Consider the following 15,980-nt stretch of genomic DNA (forward strand, 5'->3'; position numbering starts at 1 on the left):
TAATGAAAACTACAAATTGAACTGAAATATTAGCAGAAAAGAAGCCCTAAATCAAAGAATGATATTTTTATTGTGTAGTAGATGCAACAGCACATATAGAAGGTGTGACTTCCTCATTTCTAGGACAAATCTTTACATATTACAAAATAACAACAAATTAAAAAATAATTGCCTCCAAACTTTTAGAATGCTGCTTTAAAATTATGTGGGCTTTGAAGCTGCTGGAGCAGAAGCTTCCAAATATAAATTGTTTTAACATTAGTGCCAAGCAAAAAAATCCCTGCATCTGCACGATCTGCACATCATTGAACATGTTTGATCTAACATGCTTAAACCCTCAATCAGTGGCAGAAGGGCAAGTCTTTATGAGCAAGTCACCAAAGCCTTCTGTCTAGTTATTTCTTTTATTTAAAAATGCAAACTGATCTAATTTACCCCATAATTCCCACTGGATAAGAGAGAGGCTCAGAGCATTTCACAGAACTATTCCTTGGCTCAGTTATAGCTATGCCAGAGTAGGACTATCACCTCCAGTACAGCAAGCATTAAATCAATTCATACAATGTACTTCTTTGTGTACTGAACTGGGCTAAATCCAAAATCTGAGACTAAGTCCTTTTGGATAAAATGATTGCTCTGTTTCTGTGCTTAGTGCCGTCTGCAGCCCCAAAGATCTTGGAGTCGTTCTGACACAATAAAAGAAATGCTTATTCAGACATGATCTTTCAGTAGGGAAAAAACCATCCACCACCAACAAGAAACAGATGGGTTTCAACAGATAAATAAGGAATGAAGATTGAACTGACTACAAGGAGATTTATTTAGCAAGTGTTTCCAATTTATCTTTGAGATGTACAGTAGCAGCAATTTATGAGAAGTCAAAGCCAGCTTGCTATTTACGTTGCATATAAACAAGCTGAAGTAAACAATTAAGCAAGTGAAGTACTTGGTTTTTAAACTGTAGGTTAAGTTTGGAAGTCTTACTACCTCCTAGCACTTTTTTTTTTTTTTTTGTTGAGCATCCTAAAAATAATTAGGACTACTACACATTCTTAGGAGTCTCTCAGCCTTTGGAAGTAATTCCAAAAAGATATGCAAGCAAATCTAATGCAAGTTCTTGTATTTATTCTAAGATGATACTCCTAATAAGGATATTGTCTTCATAAACAACATTCATTCAGAAATAAATGCAAACACACTAAATAAAATTTGTTAAACTGCATAAGCAGTCTTTAAATTAAATAAAATTTCAAGGAGATTATTGCTAGTATTGCTGGTGTTAGCTACAGCAATTTCCATTCAGCTGAAATAAATGGGAATTCTTTGAACAACTGAATTTCTTACTAAACAGTTAGCATGTGCTGACATTTTTATTTTGTTATAATGCTTATGCTTTAAATGCAATTAGTGAATTTAAAAGCCCAAGAGTTACTGCCATTAGCAATTGAAGTCTTTTGTGCGCCAATTAGAAGATATAGTATTGCAAAATTATTCATGTTGTTTGGCCGGTGTATGTCAGTTCTTAACCAACAACTTTGCTGCTAGCCTTCAGACACTCACCCCATTGTTAGTAAGGACAAAACCAATATTGGATACAGCACTGGGGGCAGATACTGAGTTGAGTAACTAGGGTAATTATTGCAGAAATCAGTGTGGATAGTAAGACATGGAGCATCACGACTGGCTGTGTTGGTTGCATGTTCTTTACGTTCCTCCTTCTGTCTCTCGTATTTTCCTGTGCCTTATTATATGGAGCTGGTCTGACTGGGGAGCTTTTGCTAGCTGTTGAAAATTTAAGACTCATTATTAGCACTTTTTGCAAAGTGCAAAATGATTTAATGATGTAGACATCTGTCTCCTACCAAACAGGCTAAGATGAACAAGATCATTGAACATCTGATGGCAAATTTCAGGTGTCACATTACCATCCTATGTTAAAATGCAGCAGAAATCACATTTTATTGTATTTTCACAGCCCTTTGGTACATGACAAGAACTTCTTATTTAATAACAATATCAACAAGATCAATAGTGACCATACATAAAATACTAGTTCCATCATTTATTCCTGACAGCAGAGCGAGGCTAAAGCTAAAGCTGACAGCATGGCTTCTTTTCCCATATGCACAATGTATGTCTTTATAAAATCATATGCAATTTTCTGAACACTAAAGTATGCTATCATTTGTATATCTAAAGCTCTGTAAGATGCATATTATACACTGAATGAAACAAAACTCTCCAGGCTTTTCATTCCTTGTATAATTCCCCAGAGTTCCACAGATGCTATAAAAAGCCTTAAGATATATGTGTGACAGTACAGTATTTCATACAGTATTTATATAAATTTCCAGAATATTGCACTGTATGAATAATCTTTGTAACTTCCAAATATTTACATTTCTAAATCTGACCCTTTGTATGACTACAGAAATTGCAGGAAATAAACCTTCCCTTGTGTATTGACAGGAGGCTGGGTTATCTCAGTTTTAAGCCAAATTCAAAACATACTTCAAAAGCAATTGCCACACAGAAGACACTGTTTATGTGAGTAACTTGCTTACATCTCTGCCATATGAAGTGCCATGCATTTTCCTGAGCGTATGTATCAATACGTACAAAAAAGCTAATATTATTTTTCTTCTTTTAAATCCGCTGAGAATCCATAGACAGCTGACAGTCTGACATTTACATAAAACTTGAAACTGAGTACTTCATCAATTAAAAACCTGCAAACTCACACACATTATCCCAACCTGTGTTTCAGGCTTGGTTCCAAAAATACTTTATATGTAATTTCTAGATCAGACTGTCCCCTGTGCAAAAATCAGGCACAAGGAAGTCTGTAAACTCTCTAAAGTTCCTCAGTATCCACAAAATTTAGGAAATGTTTCTTAGTTTCCTTAGTTTATGTCCAGCTAGTACTACGAGCTGCCTGCTGACATTAGTATGAGTCCCAAGTTCCCTAAAACTAGAGTATCCTCATATAGCTATCAAAATGGTGAGAGACTGTTAAAGAATTATCTGTTCGGGTCTGACCACTTTCCTTCGTACTAACTTTTGTTTAGTATGAAATTAGCTACTCCAGCTGGAAGGGATGCAGCATAGTGGAGAAATGCCTCACTTGATCCTTATTGAAAAGCTCACCAGGCAAGTGAACTATGGTTGACAAGTATTTGACTCCTCTCCAGATGACTCCTATGCTTTTCTTTTGTAAAGATTCCTCGTGGAGCAAGTGGTAATGGGAAATACCACATGATCATGGGAAAAGGTTCATTTCTATTCTTATTTGCTTCACATACACTTTCAAGAGCCTACTGCATTTAGCGGGCTCACATTTCTTATATTTTAGCCCCTTCAAAATTATAAATGGCAGATATCAACACACTAAAATAGCTTTTTTTTTTTTGGCAGAGGATTGTTATGTATCAGTTGTAATAATTCTTTCTGGCTACTTATAGGTCTTCCCTGGGAAACAAGCTAAATATTATGAATAGCATGAATTAAGCTGTACTTTCTAATTGATTATCCCTTTTTTTATTTCGAGAACATAATTTTGTAACTGTTTGGTTAATGAAACAATTCTTCAGAATTTAAAATTTGACTTCTATATTTTCTCATTAGGCTACAACAAATTTTCTGATACTGCTAGTTAGTTACTTGGGCTTTCTGTGAATTAGTTGTGACCACCTACTCCGCTCTTGTGAGACCCCACCTGGAGTACTGTGTCCAGCTCTGGGGGCCCCAGTACAGGAGAGACATGGAGCTGTTGGAGAGATTCCAGAGGAGGGCCACGAAGCTGATCAGAGGGCTGGAGCACCTTTCCTGTGAGGACAGGCTGAGAGAGTTGGGATTGTTCAGCCTGCAGAAAAGAAGGCTCCATGGAGATCTAATTGCGGCCTTCCAGTACCTGAAGGGGCCTACAGGAAGGCTGGAGAGGGACTGTTTACAAGGGCATGTAGTGACAGGACAAGGAGTAATGGGCTTAAACAGAAAGAGGGTAGATTTAGATTAGATGTTAGGAAGAAATGCTTTACTGTTAGAGTGGTGAGGCACTGGAACAGGTTGCCCAGAGAAGCTGTGGATGCCCCATCCCTGGAAGTGTTCAAGGCCAGGTTGGATGGGGCTTTGAACAACCTGGTCTAGTGAAATGTATCCCTGCCTGCAGCAGGGGGGTTGGAACTAGATGATCTATGAGATCCCTTCCAACCCAAACCATTCTATGATTCTATGATTCTATGATCTGGTATACAGTTGCTGCTGGTGCAGATAAAAATACCAATGTGTAGCTCTCCACCCTCCAACTGCTTGGAAATGTCTACTCATTGACTCATTACTTACAATAAGTACAGAGGAGAATTTCTCAAAAAAGTTGATGTTAGCTGGAATATTTATAATAGGATAGAATCATTGTATGTAGAAAAGCAACAGCAATCTAAAATTTGTGCAACATAATTTGTGAGGAGAAAGAATTTCCTCCATTTATTCTTGTCACTGTGCTGGGGACCATGGTTGCGCAGAAGTTGCCCAGAGAAGTTGTGGATGCCCCATTCTTTGAAGTGTTTAAGGCCAGGTTGGATGGGGCTTTGGGCAACCTGGTCTAGTGGAGGGTGTCCCTGCCCATGGCAGGGGGGTTGGAACTAGATGGTCTTTGAGAACCCTTCCAACCCAAACCATTCTATGATTCTGTGATTCTATGATATGGCAAGCTGCTGGATGGCAAGGCCAGGCTGCAAGAAAGTGTCCTGCCTGTGTGGGAAGGGGCACTATGGTTGCATTCACACAGGTTTCTTTCAAATGTCTCCCTCAGCAGTTCTGTGTGCCCTTAATTTCAGAAGTGGCCTTACTCCATTTTATGTTCTGATAACCCCAACTGTAGGTATCGCAAGGCCTTTCTGTGTTACTGCTTCCATGCTTTTAAAGAAAGGCGGTTCAAGTCTACCTCAAGCCTTTGAGTGACTTGGAGTCCCATCACAGTCAAAGTCTACTTGCACTTTGGTTTCAGTTCTGAAAAATGGTTAATGCCAGTATTGCAAAATCTATATAAAGCTTCTTTCAATGGCCTCCTGCCACCACTTGCAAAAAAGGGGGTTATACATCAAAGACTCTTTGTCTCCCTCATCAATTAAATAGATTTCCTAAATAGAACTCCCAAGTAGACCATTAGTCTTATGAGGCAAAAAAAGAATGTGTAATATAAAAACCTGCTTGTTCCCAACAAATGTAGCTAGGAACATTTGCACTAGAAACATTTACCACAACAGCAAAGACTTGGACTGAATAAAAGGTGGTGGCTTTTTTATAATCACTTCCTGACAGAGAGTTCCCAATTAAAATGAGGTAGCAATCTGTTCCAGAAGACGCTGGACAAAACTTGAAAAAATGACCAGAAGATTTATTCATAAAATCCCAATGCAATTAATGGAAGTTGTGTGCTTAAATTGTCTTTACAGCTTTTAGATTCTCAGAGTATGTCTACTGCTTGGTCCTACGCTTGCAATGTTTAGGTCACACACACAAAAAAAACCAAGTAAATTTTGACTGGCTGTTATATTTTTCTTCTTGAGACAGGACAAACAAAAAATAAAGGCTGTCAAAGGAAATCTTACTATGTAAATTAATTTTATTCAAAACAGATTAAAAAAAACTAACAAAGCTTGCCTAACTACATGAGGTAGTACATGTAGCAAAACAGAAGGCAGAATATAGTATCCTGAAATATGAAGAATACAAATAAGTTTACAAGTTGGAAGGAAATAAACTCAACAACAGAAACAAAAAATACCAAAATAAAGTTTAACAGCTTTTCAGTCTTAAAGCACCAATACACTTTTCATAGAAAGAAACATAGTATTGCCACTACGTGTTCTTCATATACCATAATATGGTAAAATTAATGCACAAGGCTGTTCACCATAAATTATTTTTTTAAAATGGTGAAGCAACATACAACAAACTTGTCACTGGGCTCCGTACCACTATACTTCCTGGCCTGCAGGAGTATTTGCCAGGTCATGAGGAGCAAGGTTAGCCTTCGTTACCATTTTCTTTAAGTTTTCTTTTGAACATTTACCCTCATATTAATATATAGTATACGGATACCATGTACAGCTTAAGGCCTCAAGCTTGCAAATTTTTATGTCTGTGTACAATTCTACATTTTTGCTGAAACCCAATTTAGGTAAACTGAAGGAGTCATATGGCAAAAATAAAGCATGTATGTGTGCAGAACTGCATTGCAGAACTGATGGCTTATTCCTTAATTTCAGGTTTCTCCACTTCTCAATATGAACATTTTCTTAGATCCTTCAAGGTTATATATTTGTATCTCTCACTCACCCACGCCAAGATAGCTGAACATCTGTGAAGGACTGGGCCATAATGAATTGCTTATTCGAACTAGAGCTTAGCAGCATCGAATAAACATTTTATTAACATATTTAAGAAATAATAAACATGAATGGCCCAGTCTCTTAAAAATATTTCTTCAGAGGAAAACATGCTAATATGACCCAGGAATTCCCTATATTTTATATTTTCCATTTTATTTCAAAATAGGTATTTTTACTTGTTATGATTAGTGTGAAATTGAAAACAGTCTAGCTCTTCATTTATGCTTGCACGGCTAATGCTACTGTAAATCATCAAAAAGTTATATATATATATTTTTATTTTACCTTAAGGCATGATTTATTATATTGAATTATTGGAATGGCTTCTTTTATGTACACTGGAAATAAAAACTCAGGCCTCCCTACAGTATAGTTTTAAGGTTACTGTTAGTGGCATATATAAAGCACCATACAATAACATATTCAGATGAAGAAAACAAAGAACATTTATGAGCTTTGACTTAACTGTATAGGAGTAACTGCTAAGAAAATATAGCAATATTTAACACAGGATTCAAAATACTGTTATATATCATAAATTTTCAAATGAATTTTTCTCCCATGTTTACTTTAACAGATTTTTTTCATTAAGATATATATGTAATTTAAACTTTTTGGTGGAAAGCAGTATACATCTTCTGTACAATAATGTTACAGCTTTATACAAATTTTAGGAATTATCAGAAATGGCCTTTATTAGTCTCTTCCAAGTGCTCTGGTTTCACTTGTCTGTTTTACATTTTTCTTGCTAGACTCAAACAACAGCAAATACTCTGAATGCCTTGCTTCCTGGAGGATTCTGTAAACTGAAACATAAAAACATTCCTGATGTTATTTTTACGACTGCAACACTCCAATGACAACTGTTTTGAATTGTTAAATACAGTTCTAGGATCCTGCGACTCTTCCTGTGACTACTCATAATTTCAGCTAAGACTTTTTTTAAAAACTGTTGCAAATAAAGATTACATAAATTTCAGATTACTTTTTCTTCCAAGCAGCTTATTAGGAACAAATCATAACATTAAAAACCCCAAGTAATCCTTTGTGATGAGGGATTCTGGTTAAAGAATAAAGCTCTATTGAAGCAAAATACTAAAAAAAGTTTTTAGGAAAAAGCATGCATCTTATGCTCAATATTCTAATAACCATATTTGGAGAGAACTTGCAGACTTAGGAGATCACTTGTTTGTTAGTTGCTTTTATGCTGAGCAATAAATTTCTAACGAGAATTAATATTTTACAAAAATAAAGGAAATGTCTTCTGAATGGATAAATATCTGGCTTCAAAAGAAATGCAACAAAAACACCCAACACCAAATGAAATTTTGTTAGAATAAAAATGAACTGGCATGTCATATTTAATGGTCCCATTGTTTTCTCTTTTGCAAACACTGTCTGAGGTGTATCTGGGAAGGAAAGGGAAATGGAGGTGACAGTAAAGAAGGGCACAATTAAACAGGTTGCCTGCAACGGCATTACAATACATCATCTTCTGCTTCACAGAAAACTTGCATGAGACTGTTTTCCAAACCACTGACCTTCCAAACTTTACCAAGATGGTAAATTTGCAACACTTTTCCTGGCTGCATCTCTACTCAATGAGGAGATTTCTACAGAGAATGAAAGTATCAGTAAGGAAGCATTCTTTCTGAGGGAATTGGATGGTCATGGGGAAAGGCCAAAGAATATGTAAATTAAGTCATCCACTAAGCAAAGGAAGTTTGTATTTTACAGGTTTCAAGGTTTGTTGTAAGGTTTGAGGGAAAGAGGCAAGACATCCCCCTGCCCCCAATTAAAAATAACAAAAAAATACTCTATCTTTTCCTACTTCCAACTTCTCTACAAAAACTTTTGGAGGTTTTTTCCCCCCACAGATTTCTTGGAAAGCCTATAGTTTTAGAGGTAACAATCATTCCTAGCTTTACAGAACTAAATTGGTACAAGAATTTTTTTAAGGTAATTTCTCTTTCTTCCTTTAGAACCTGGAGAACTCTTTCAGGGGTTAAACTGAATCTGCAACATGCAGCCATGCATTATCATCATAGAACACATGAATACACTGAATACAACTAAATGAACTATTACAGCATCTCCATGTCTTTCAGAAAAACATTGTTATAAACAGTCAAACTATTAAAAAAAAGATTTAAAAATATGGTTTAATGATTGTGACTTTTAATGTTTGTGAATATTACTTATGATCCAGACTCACTGGTTCAATACCATGTAAATCAGCAATGAACATTTCATCACGAACCAATGAACCTGCCATCAGCTACTAGTACCAGTCTATTGCAGATCCTCTAACTTGGAAGAATAAATCACTAATGTTAATGTAAAAAAAATCCCAAAGAAAGCAAAGGCAATTTTCTTAACAAATAATGCGTTAGTTGCAACACAACCAGCAAAGTAAACAAAAGAGTTATTTTATTTCATAAGCAGCTTTTTAGAGTAATGTTTTATGAGCTTAGAGGAGGCAGGCAGCTCTGGTACCACAGCTTCTCCAAAGTCACCACAGCTGTTACACAAGCTCTGTAAATCGCCCATGTTGGCCTATTTGTTTGGTTTCTAGCGCTGCCCCAGGTACAAACAGACACAATGCAAGACTTTGTAAATCTTATCAAGGTGAAGGGTAAAGTGTAATCTTTGAAACTGGGCTCTGTACCTTTCCGAATATATCCCATTTTGAAAGGAAGCAATGTACACCTTTCTTTTGTCTACTGGCATAACATCAACATAACCGCCCTGGTTGCGGACTACACCAGCATGTACTGCTGCCCGGCAGATACTAGATATCTAAGAAAGAATGAGGAGAAGATTAGTTTTCATTCATCCTTTTATTTCAAAATTATTTAGAAGAAAACTACTATAGACATTAAAACAAAGTTCTAGGAAACATAAAATAATTATATTTATTGCATGAATCTTACAATATTTAAATCAGTTTCACAGGAATTAGGCCAGTTTATAGGAATACAGACAGTGCATCTTCAAAGATCTCCTGCAGCATGACCCCAAAATCATTTATTTCAGGCAATCTCAGTTCAAAGATCAGGAACATGTTTGAATTCTACCAACCTTCACTTCAACAGCAGAGAGCTAATAAAAACCAAACCTTAGTCAATTATTGCAGATCAGAGGATTCAGTTTACTTTCCAGCCAGAGCCAAACAGGGGAACCATAGAACAGAAAGGCACGCTGCAGTCATATGTTTCTAGGAGGATGTCCTACCCCAAAGGTGAGGGATAGACTGCAGTAATTCCACCTCTACACGCAAAACCTCAAACAGCAGTGAAATGATCCATATTCAAAGGGAACATCACAATTTCCTATCCAGGCACGGACAAATGCTAAGCTAATTAGATTAAAATGATAATGTGAGCATCAAACAGAAGATAGAGGTCTAAAATCATTCCTTAGCTATGACAGTTGATTAATGGCAGGCTAGTGGTTTTAGCTTATCAACTAAGGTGGTGGTAAATAGCTCATTGTCAAATTGGCAACCTGTAACATAGCAGGGTCCCCCAAGAATTGATATTGGACCCGACACTGTTTAGTATCTTCATAAGTGATCTGGACGATAGGATCAAGTGTACCCTGATGAAGTTTGTCAATGATACCAAACTGAGTGGGGAAGTGGACACTTTGGAAGGGAGAGCCACCCTGCAGAAAGACCTGGATAGGCTGGAAGAGTGGGCTAAGAATAACCTTATGAAGTTCAACAAAGACAAATGTAAGGTCTTGCACCTGGGAAAACATAATCCAGGCATGCAGCACAGACCGGGATCTACCCAGCTGGGGAGCAGCTCTGTGGAAAGGTACCTGGGGGTCCTGATGGACAACAAGCTCAACATAAGTGAACAGTGTGCTGCAGCAGCAGAGAAAGCCAACAGGATGCTGGGTTGCATCAACAAGGGCATCACCAGCAGAGATAAAGAAGTCATTGTTCAGCACTTGTCAGGCCACATTCCACCTGGAATACTGTGTTAAGTTTTGATCCCCACTATACAAAAAAGATGTGGACAGGCTGGACAAGGTCCAGAGAAGGGCCAGAAAGATGATCAAAGGACTTGTTCAGCCAGGAGAAAAGAAGGCTTAGGGGAGACGTTATTACCATATTCCAGTATTTAAAGGGTGGCTACAGAGAAGATGGAGACTCCCTTTTTAGAAGGAGTCACATGGAAAAGATGAGGGGTAATGGGTATAAGTCACTCCTAGGGAGATTCCAATTGGACAAAAGAGGAACATTTTTCACAATGAGAACAATCAGCCATTGGAATAATCTACCCAGGGAGGTGGTGGATTCCCCACCACTGGACACTTTTAAGATTCGGCTGGACAGGGTGCTGGGCAATCTTGTCTAGACCGTGCTTTTGTCAAGAAAGGTTGGACCAGATGATACTTGAGATCCTTTCCAACCTGATATTCTATGATTCTATGAAAATGCTCTGTGAAGTTAACAGCAGCTTCATCTGAGTGAAATCTACATTCCGTGACCACTAATTTCTCTCCTGAACCTATGTAGCATGAATAGTATCTACAGAAGGACTGCTCGGTGTCAATCTTGATAATGTTCACTTAAATAATTGATTTAAACTTGCAGTCCTCTACTACTCTTTCAGTATTTTAAAAATTAATCGCCAGAAGAATGAAACTTCTTAGATACTCCATAATGTAGGTCCCAATCTTCAATACACAGCACATCAAAGTGTAGTTCCAGCTACAGTGGATCTCCACGTAAAGCCAAGTTGTTTTGTGGAAAAAGTCTTCACTGCAATAGGTCTCTCCACAACCAATCTTAAAAACTGAGCCAATATAAATATCAATAGCTGGTCACACAGACCACTATTTAAACAAGAATTGCATTACTGTATTTTGTAATCTCAATGCTATATAAAATCAAGAATTTAAAATAGCAATGATTTTCCTACTTTCATTCCAAGCACAGAACTTGCCAGTTACACTGTTATATAGTTTGCATTTTAATGGTACGATATTTCTAGGAGTAAAAATTTGAAATTTTTTATGCAAATAATATTTTGCAAAGATGCTTTAGAGTTTTTCTCTTTACACTGCTGGCTGCAATTTTCGAACATGCCAGAAGGGATGCCAGTTACACTCCTCTCTACTTTTTCTCCTCCTCCCAAGACTGCAAGACTTTTGTTATATCCTGAACACAAGTAGTTGCCTTATTTTTAGGACTGTAGCATCCTTTATGTACTCATACTATTGGAGTAACTAAATATCAGTCTGATCATGTGCAATTTCAAATATACAGGTGGAAAATGGCCTCTGCAATACAGGATTACAGTCTAAAGAAACAAAAGATGAGGTTTACAAGCAATTAACTACAGTGAAGAACTAGAACACTATTAATTTCTAGTACTATAATATAATAGCAACTTTGTTTTCAGTTCACATTGGAGATACAAAAAAAGCTAGAGGTATAATCGGGGAAAAGAAAGATCAAAGTTTGTCACCTCTGTAATCATAACCAAAAGGCTACACTTTGTATACATCATTAGATAGGTAGATACGTTCATAATTACATTTCAGGGTAGCTAAGATACTGGCTGTTCCAATGTTGTTTGGAAGTTTCTAGTCAAGTAAAAAAGAAAGGAAAAGTCAAGGGATGGAGATTTTGACACAAGAGCCTGACTACTTTTTGGAAACTATTTCCAGTAAAGCATGAGGCCATTGTTAGGGTTAGTACCACAAGTGGTGACTGGATCAAGGAAGTATAGCTAGGCTAATGCACAACATTTAAAAGCTAAAGGCAAGACACTTATATGGGATATATGAAAAAGGAGAGGTTAGAAGAATGAGGTTGATGAGGCCAACTTAGAGACTATTTTTAGATGAAAAATAAACTGTTATCCTAATGCTGCTTTCCAGCAGAACAAATGTGCATAGTTTTTGAATATATGAACAATTAAATTAGTATAAATTCATAATTATGAACTAGCTTGTACAAAATAGAGATGAATAAATGCATATAGTTTTATGAATGTATAAAGAAAATAATTTTTTTGAGAAAGTATTATCTGCTTTGAGCTTTCAAGAACTTCTCACTGGCTTGGAAATCTTCATCTAAATGCAATCCGATTCCAGCACTGATGCCATAATATTTCCTATACTTAATAATATTATGTCATCCTGATCACACTTCCTTGAACTGTTAAGGTGAACCTCCTGTTAATTTAAGCAAAGCAGGATTTCACACTTAGGTCTATCACAAATTTCGGTATATTATTGGTATTTTACATTAGCAGCCTCATGCCACTTTCTGGAATTCTTCATCAGAGATTTGGGGTTGTTTCTTTAATTTTTATGAACTCACTCCAAAGGATATACAAGGCAGTATTTTTAAGTTAACATAAACATTTCATACAGCATTATATGGCCCTGCTTTATTACTGTGCTGTGAACCCTCTGAAATTCATTAGTATTTAACAGGTCATAGAATCTGAATACCAAGCTGCCTAATGTTTTTCCTTCTTCAGCTACTCAGCAAAATACCAAATATCTACAACAGCATAGCAGTAGTCTGCAAAGGCGTTTTAACCATAAGTGTCTCTCCCTGACCATCACAGGACTATAGAATTATTTAATAGCTTTTTGACATTGTATTGTTTATATTTTACCACAGCAGAGAATTATGAGTACTTTTGCACAAGTAATAGGGAAATATTTCCATATATGGTTACTGAAACAAAAATGAATATGGCCAAAGTCCTCAGATGGTATGAAATTATACAACTCCATAAAATTCTTTAGATAAGAGGCCTTTGTTGATCTCTAGCCTGTAGAAGGAGGCTCAGGTTTTTTTACAGAATTGCTCAATCAGCACCCATAATATAGAGTCACTACTAGTATGAGATTGTCTTTGGGAAAATGTTGCCAACTGTGAAAACAATAAGATAAATTTAAACCTAAATCTCTTTAGAAATTCTTATAAGGCAACTGGAATGTAAAGAACTTCTACCATATACACATCTAAGGTGTGCCCATTAAAATAAAATTTTACCAAAAAAATCTGCAAGTGAAAGTAGCCTCTCCTTCTATGAAAATGTTTGTTATTTTAGTACCTTGATAATCCAGGGACTAACAGCAAGGGCAATCTCTGTACAGGTAGGTGCTGTAAGATCATCTCCAACAGAGTTCAGACAATCACATCATGCCTGACATGATTCAATTTTTGGGAAGGTTTTTCTTTTATTTCACAAATGAGGTCATATTGAAAAGTGCTTTAAAAATACAGGTATTGTTAAAATGCTTGTCAACATGACATGATTCTGAAATTCCAGAAAGAAGACTCAAAAAGTTTTAGACAAAATGGATGAACCAAAGTTGAAAGGTGGAACGAATTCTTCAGTGCAAGATGGGAGGAAACTTCCTTTTTTTTCCCTGGTCTCCCAACAAGACAAAGCATTGCCATGTGGAAAATCTTAGCAGTGGAGCTGGCAGGGACACAAAGCACAAAGGTGGCATGTGTTTGGGCCATATGAAGAATGAGTAATTTGTACTTCTGTCTGCTGAGAACAACACATACTACAGTTCTTGTTCATAACAGCTCTATTCAGAAAAGACATTAATTGTACTATAAACTCAGAATAAGAGATACTTTTGTTTTAAAGAGCTTGCAATCTACCTCAAGGCAAGTGAAACAAAAGGACATCAACTAAAAAATACAAGGTATAGAGCACAGAGGGATTGGTATTATGTGAAAACTCCTCACACATGTAAGTTTATAGATGCTGGCTATATGAACCATGGCTGTGATTCATCTGCCACAAAGAGACAATAGCTAGCAGGCTGGAAGAATGGAAGATGAAATAATGGGGGCGTTTGTTTCAATCGAGTTAGGGACAGTGATTGCAATGTCAAAGTTAAAAAAGAATGGGAGAAAAAAAGGGTAAAAATTCTGTGGGGGCACTACTGATAAAGCAGAGAACAACCCTTCTCAGGAACAGGGAGGAAAAGAAGTGACCATAAAATATGAAATTAGTTTAAGAAAGAATGTCTGATCAGACCAAAGCCAGAAAAGGACAGGTTTAACTAGATTCTCATGAATACTACAGAAATGGGTTTGTAAACATATCTTTTTGCATTAGTGACATCTATTAATGTTATTTTCTTCTTTTTTTCTTAATACGTCTGCAAAATCTTCTTCATTTACTGAATGCAAGTGGCCTAAGCAGTAGTGCAAATAGTCATGTGCATATATGCATACATACATATAAATGCATTTTTGAAACAAAAGAATTTGCAGAAACATCACAAAAACACCATCTGTTTTGTGGAATCAGCTAAGTAGATCATGGACTGCAATTTCAAATACATTTGCTATGACAAGTGGGCAAATGAATTCTCTGTATCTATGAACAAATCTATCTGTGAATACATGGAAAACTGCAAAAGTGGACACACTTATTAAACAGCTTATTCTCTATAAATACTTCACCTGAAACTAGTTCAGTAATATATTATAATGCACAAAATACCAAATCATATTATTTAGTGAAAATGTCAATAAAAAGTATCTTAGTTTCAAAATAACTGAAAAGTTAGGAACAAAGGAACATTGTAGAAAATCACATAATGCTGATACCATCAATGGGAACATCTGTACAAATATAGGTAGGTCACATCTGTCTACATCTGAGCTAGATGCCCCAGGACCCTGCTGTAGGAAATGGAGAGGAATAGACATCTCTTTTAGGCAATTCATCTCATACTGAGGTAGACACTCTGAAAAGGTCAAATGAATTCTGCTCTGCAGATGCCTATTCATCTCCTTTACCACTATACTGTATGTACCACAGACTACTATAAACATAACCTAGAATATAGGTATCTACCCTGACAGCATCTGAAGTTAAGATGACTCCCATCCCTGGTTTCTTACCTGTGTTTATGTCCATTTTTTCCTAAAAGCAGTATGGCTGCACACATTTCTATACAATGGAGATGAATAATGAGATAGTACATCTAAAATAATTTTAAAGCATTACTCTATAATATGAATTAAAGTCATCTGGGACTTCTCCAACCCAAGCAAATACATATTCTGAGATGTTCTCCTGTGTAAGTTAAACAGAAATGGGTCTTCCTTCTCCTACAACAAAGTCTTTTCTAACTGACTGGCAAACTTTGGCTGTAGCCTTTGATTGCAAGTACAGAACTGAAAGAAAATCGTCTTCCACAAAATGGACTTTCATTGAATTTTATACACATTAAGACGCCAGTTCCACATGCACATGTCAATTTACTTCCTGAACTGGAAGTACTTCTCACACGTGTAACACTACTTACAGACAAGTGTTTTTTCAGGACAAGTTGCTCAGGTAATCTAAGGGACATTAGTTAGTTTCGAAATAATGATGAATAAATATTTGCATATTATTTTCACACTTTTCAAAGTGCTGGAAAGTAGTGAAAATCATCATCTGACCCAGCTGGTTTCCATACTATTCCTTATGACAGCTAAAGGACAGGTAAAACATAAGAGTTTACTGGCAAAAATGTGAACTGCTCTCTCTGCCACTACATTCTAGCTTTTCCATAGAGAGATGACAAAGGAGG

The 15,980-nt window shown here is 36.4% G+C and overlaps 1 protein-coding gene across 4 annotated transcripts in view; it reads right to left on the bottom strand.

Moving 5' to 3' along the window:
* Nucleotides 1–6,542: 6,542 nt before the first annotated feature.
* CRISPLD1 (cysteine rich secretory protein LCCL domain containing 1) overlaps nt 6,543–15,980 on the bottom strand; it is a 43,089-nt gene continuing 33,651 nt past the window's right edge. For 3 of the 4 annotated variants that reach the window (XM_054814695.1, XM_054814691.1, XM_054814693.1), the window contains 2 exons: nt 9,061–9,191; nt 6,543–7,198 (listed from right to left, as the gene is read on the bottom strand). In XM_054814695.1, the coding sequence (XP_054670670.1) occupies nt 7,147–7,198; nt 9,061–9,191 (183 nt within the window). In that variant the 3' untranslated portion in view covers nt 6,543–7,146. The other variant, XM_054814692.1, reaches the window with a different exon arrangement.

The sequence above is a fragment of the Grus americana genome, chromosome 2 (genome assembly GCF_028858705.1).
Source record: "Grus americana isolate bGruAme1 chromosome 2, bGruAme1.mat, whole genome shotgun sequence".
Classification (NCBI taxonomy): Eukaryota; Metazoa; Chordata; class Aves; order Gruiformes; family Gruidae; genus Grus; species Grus americana.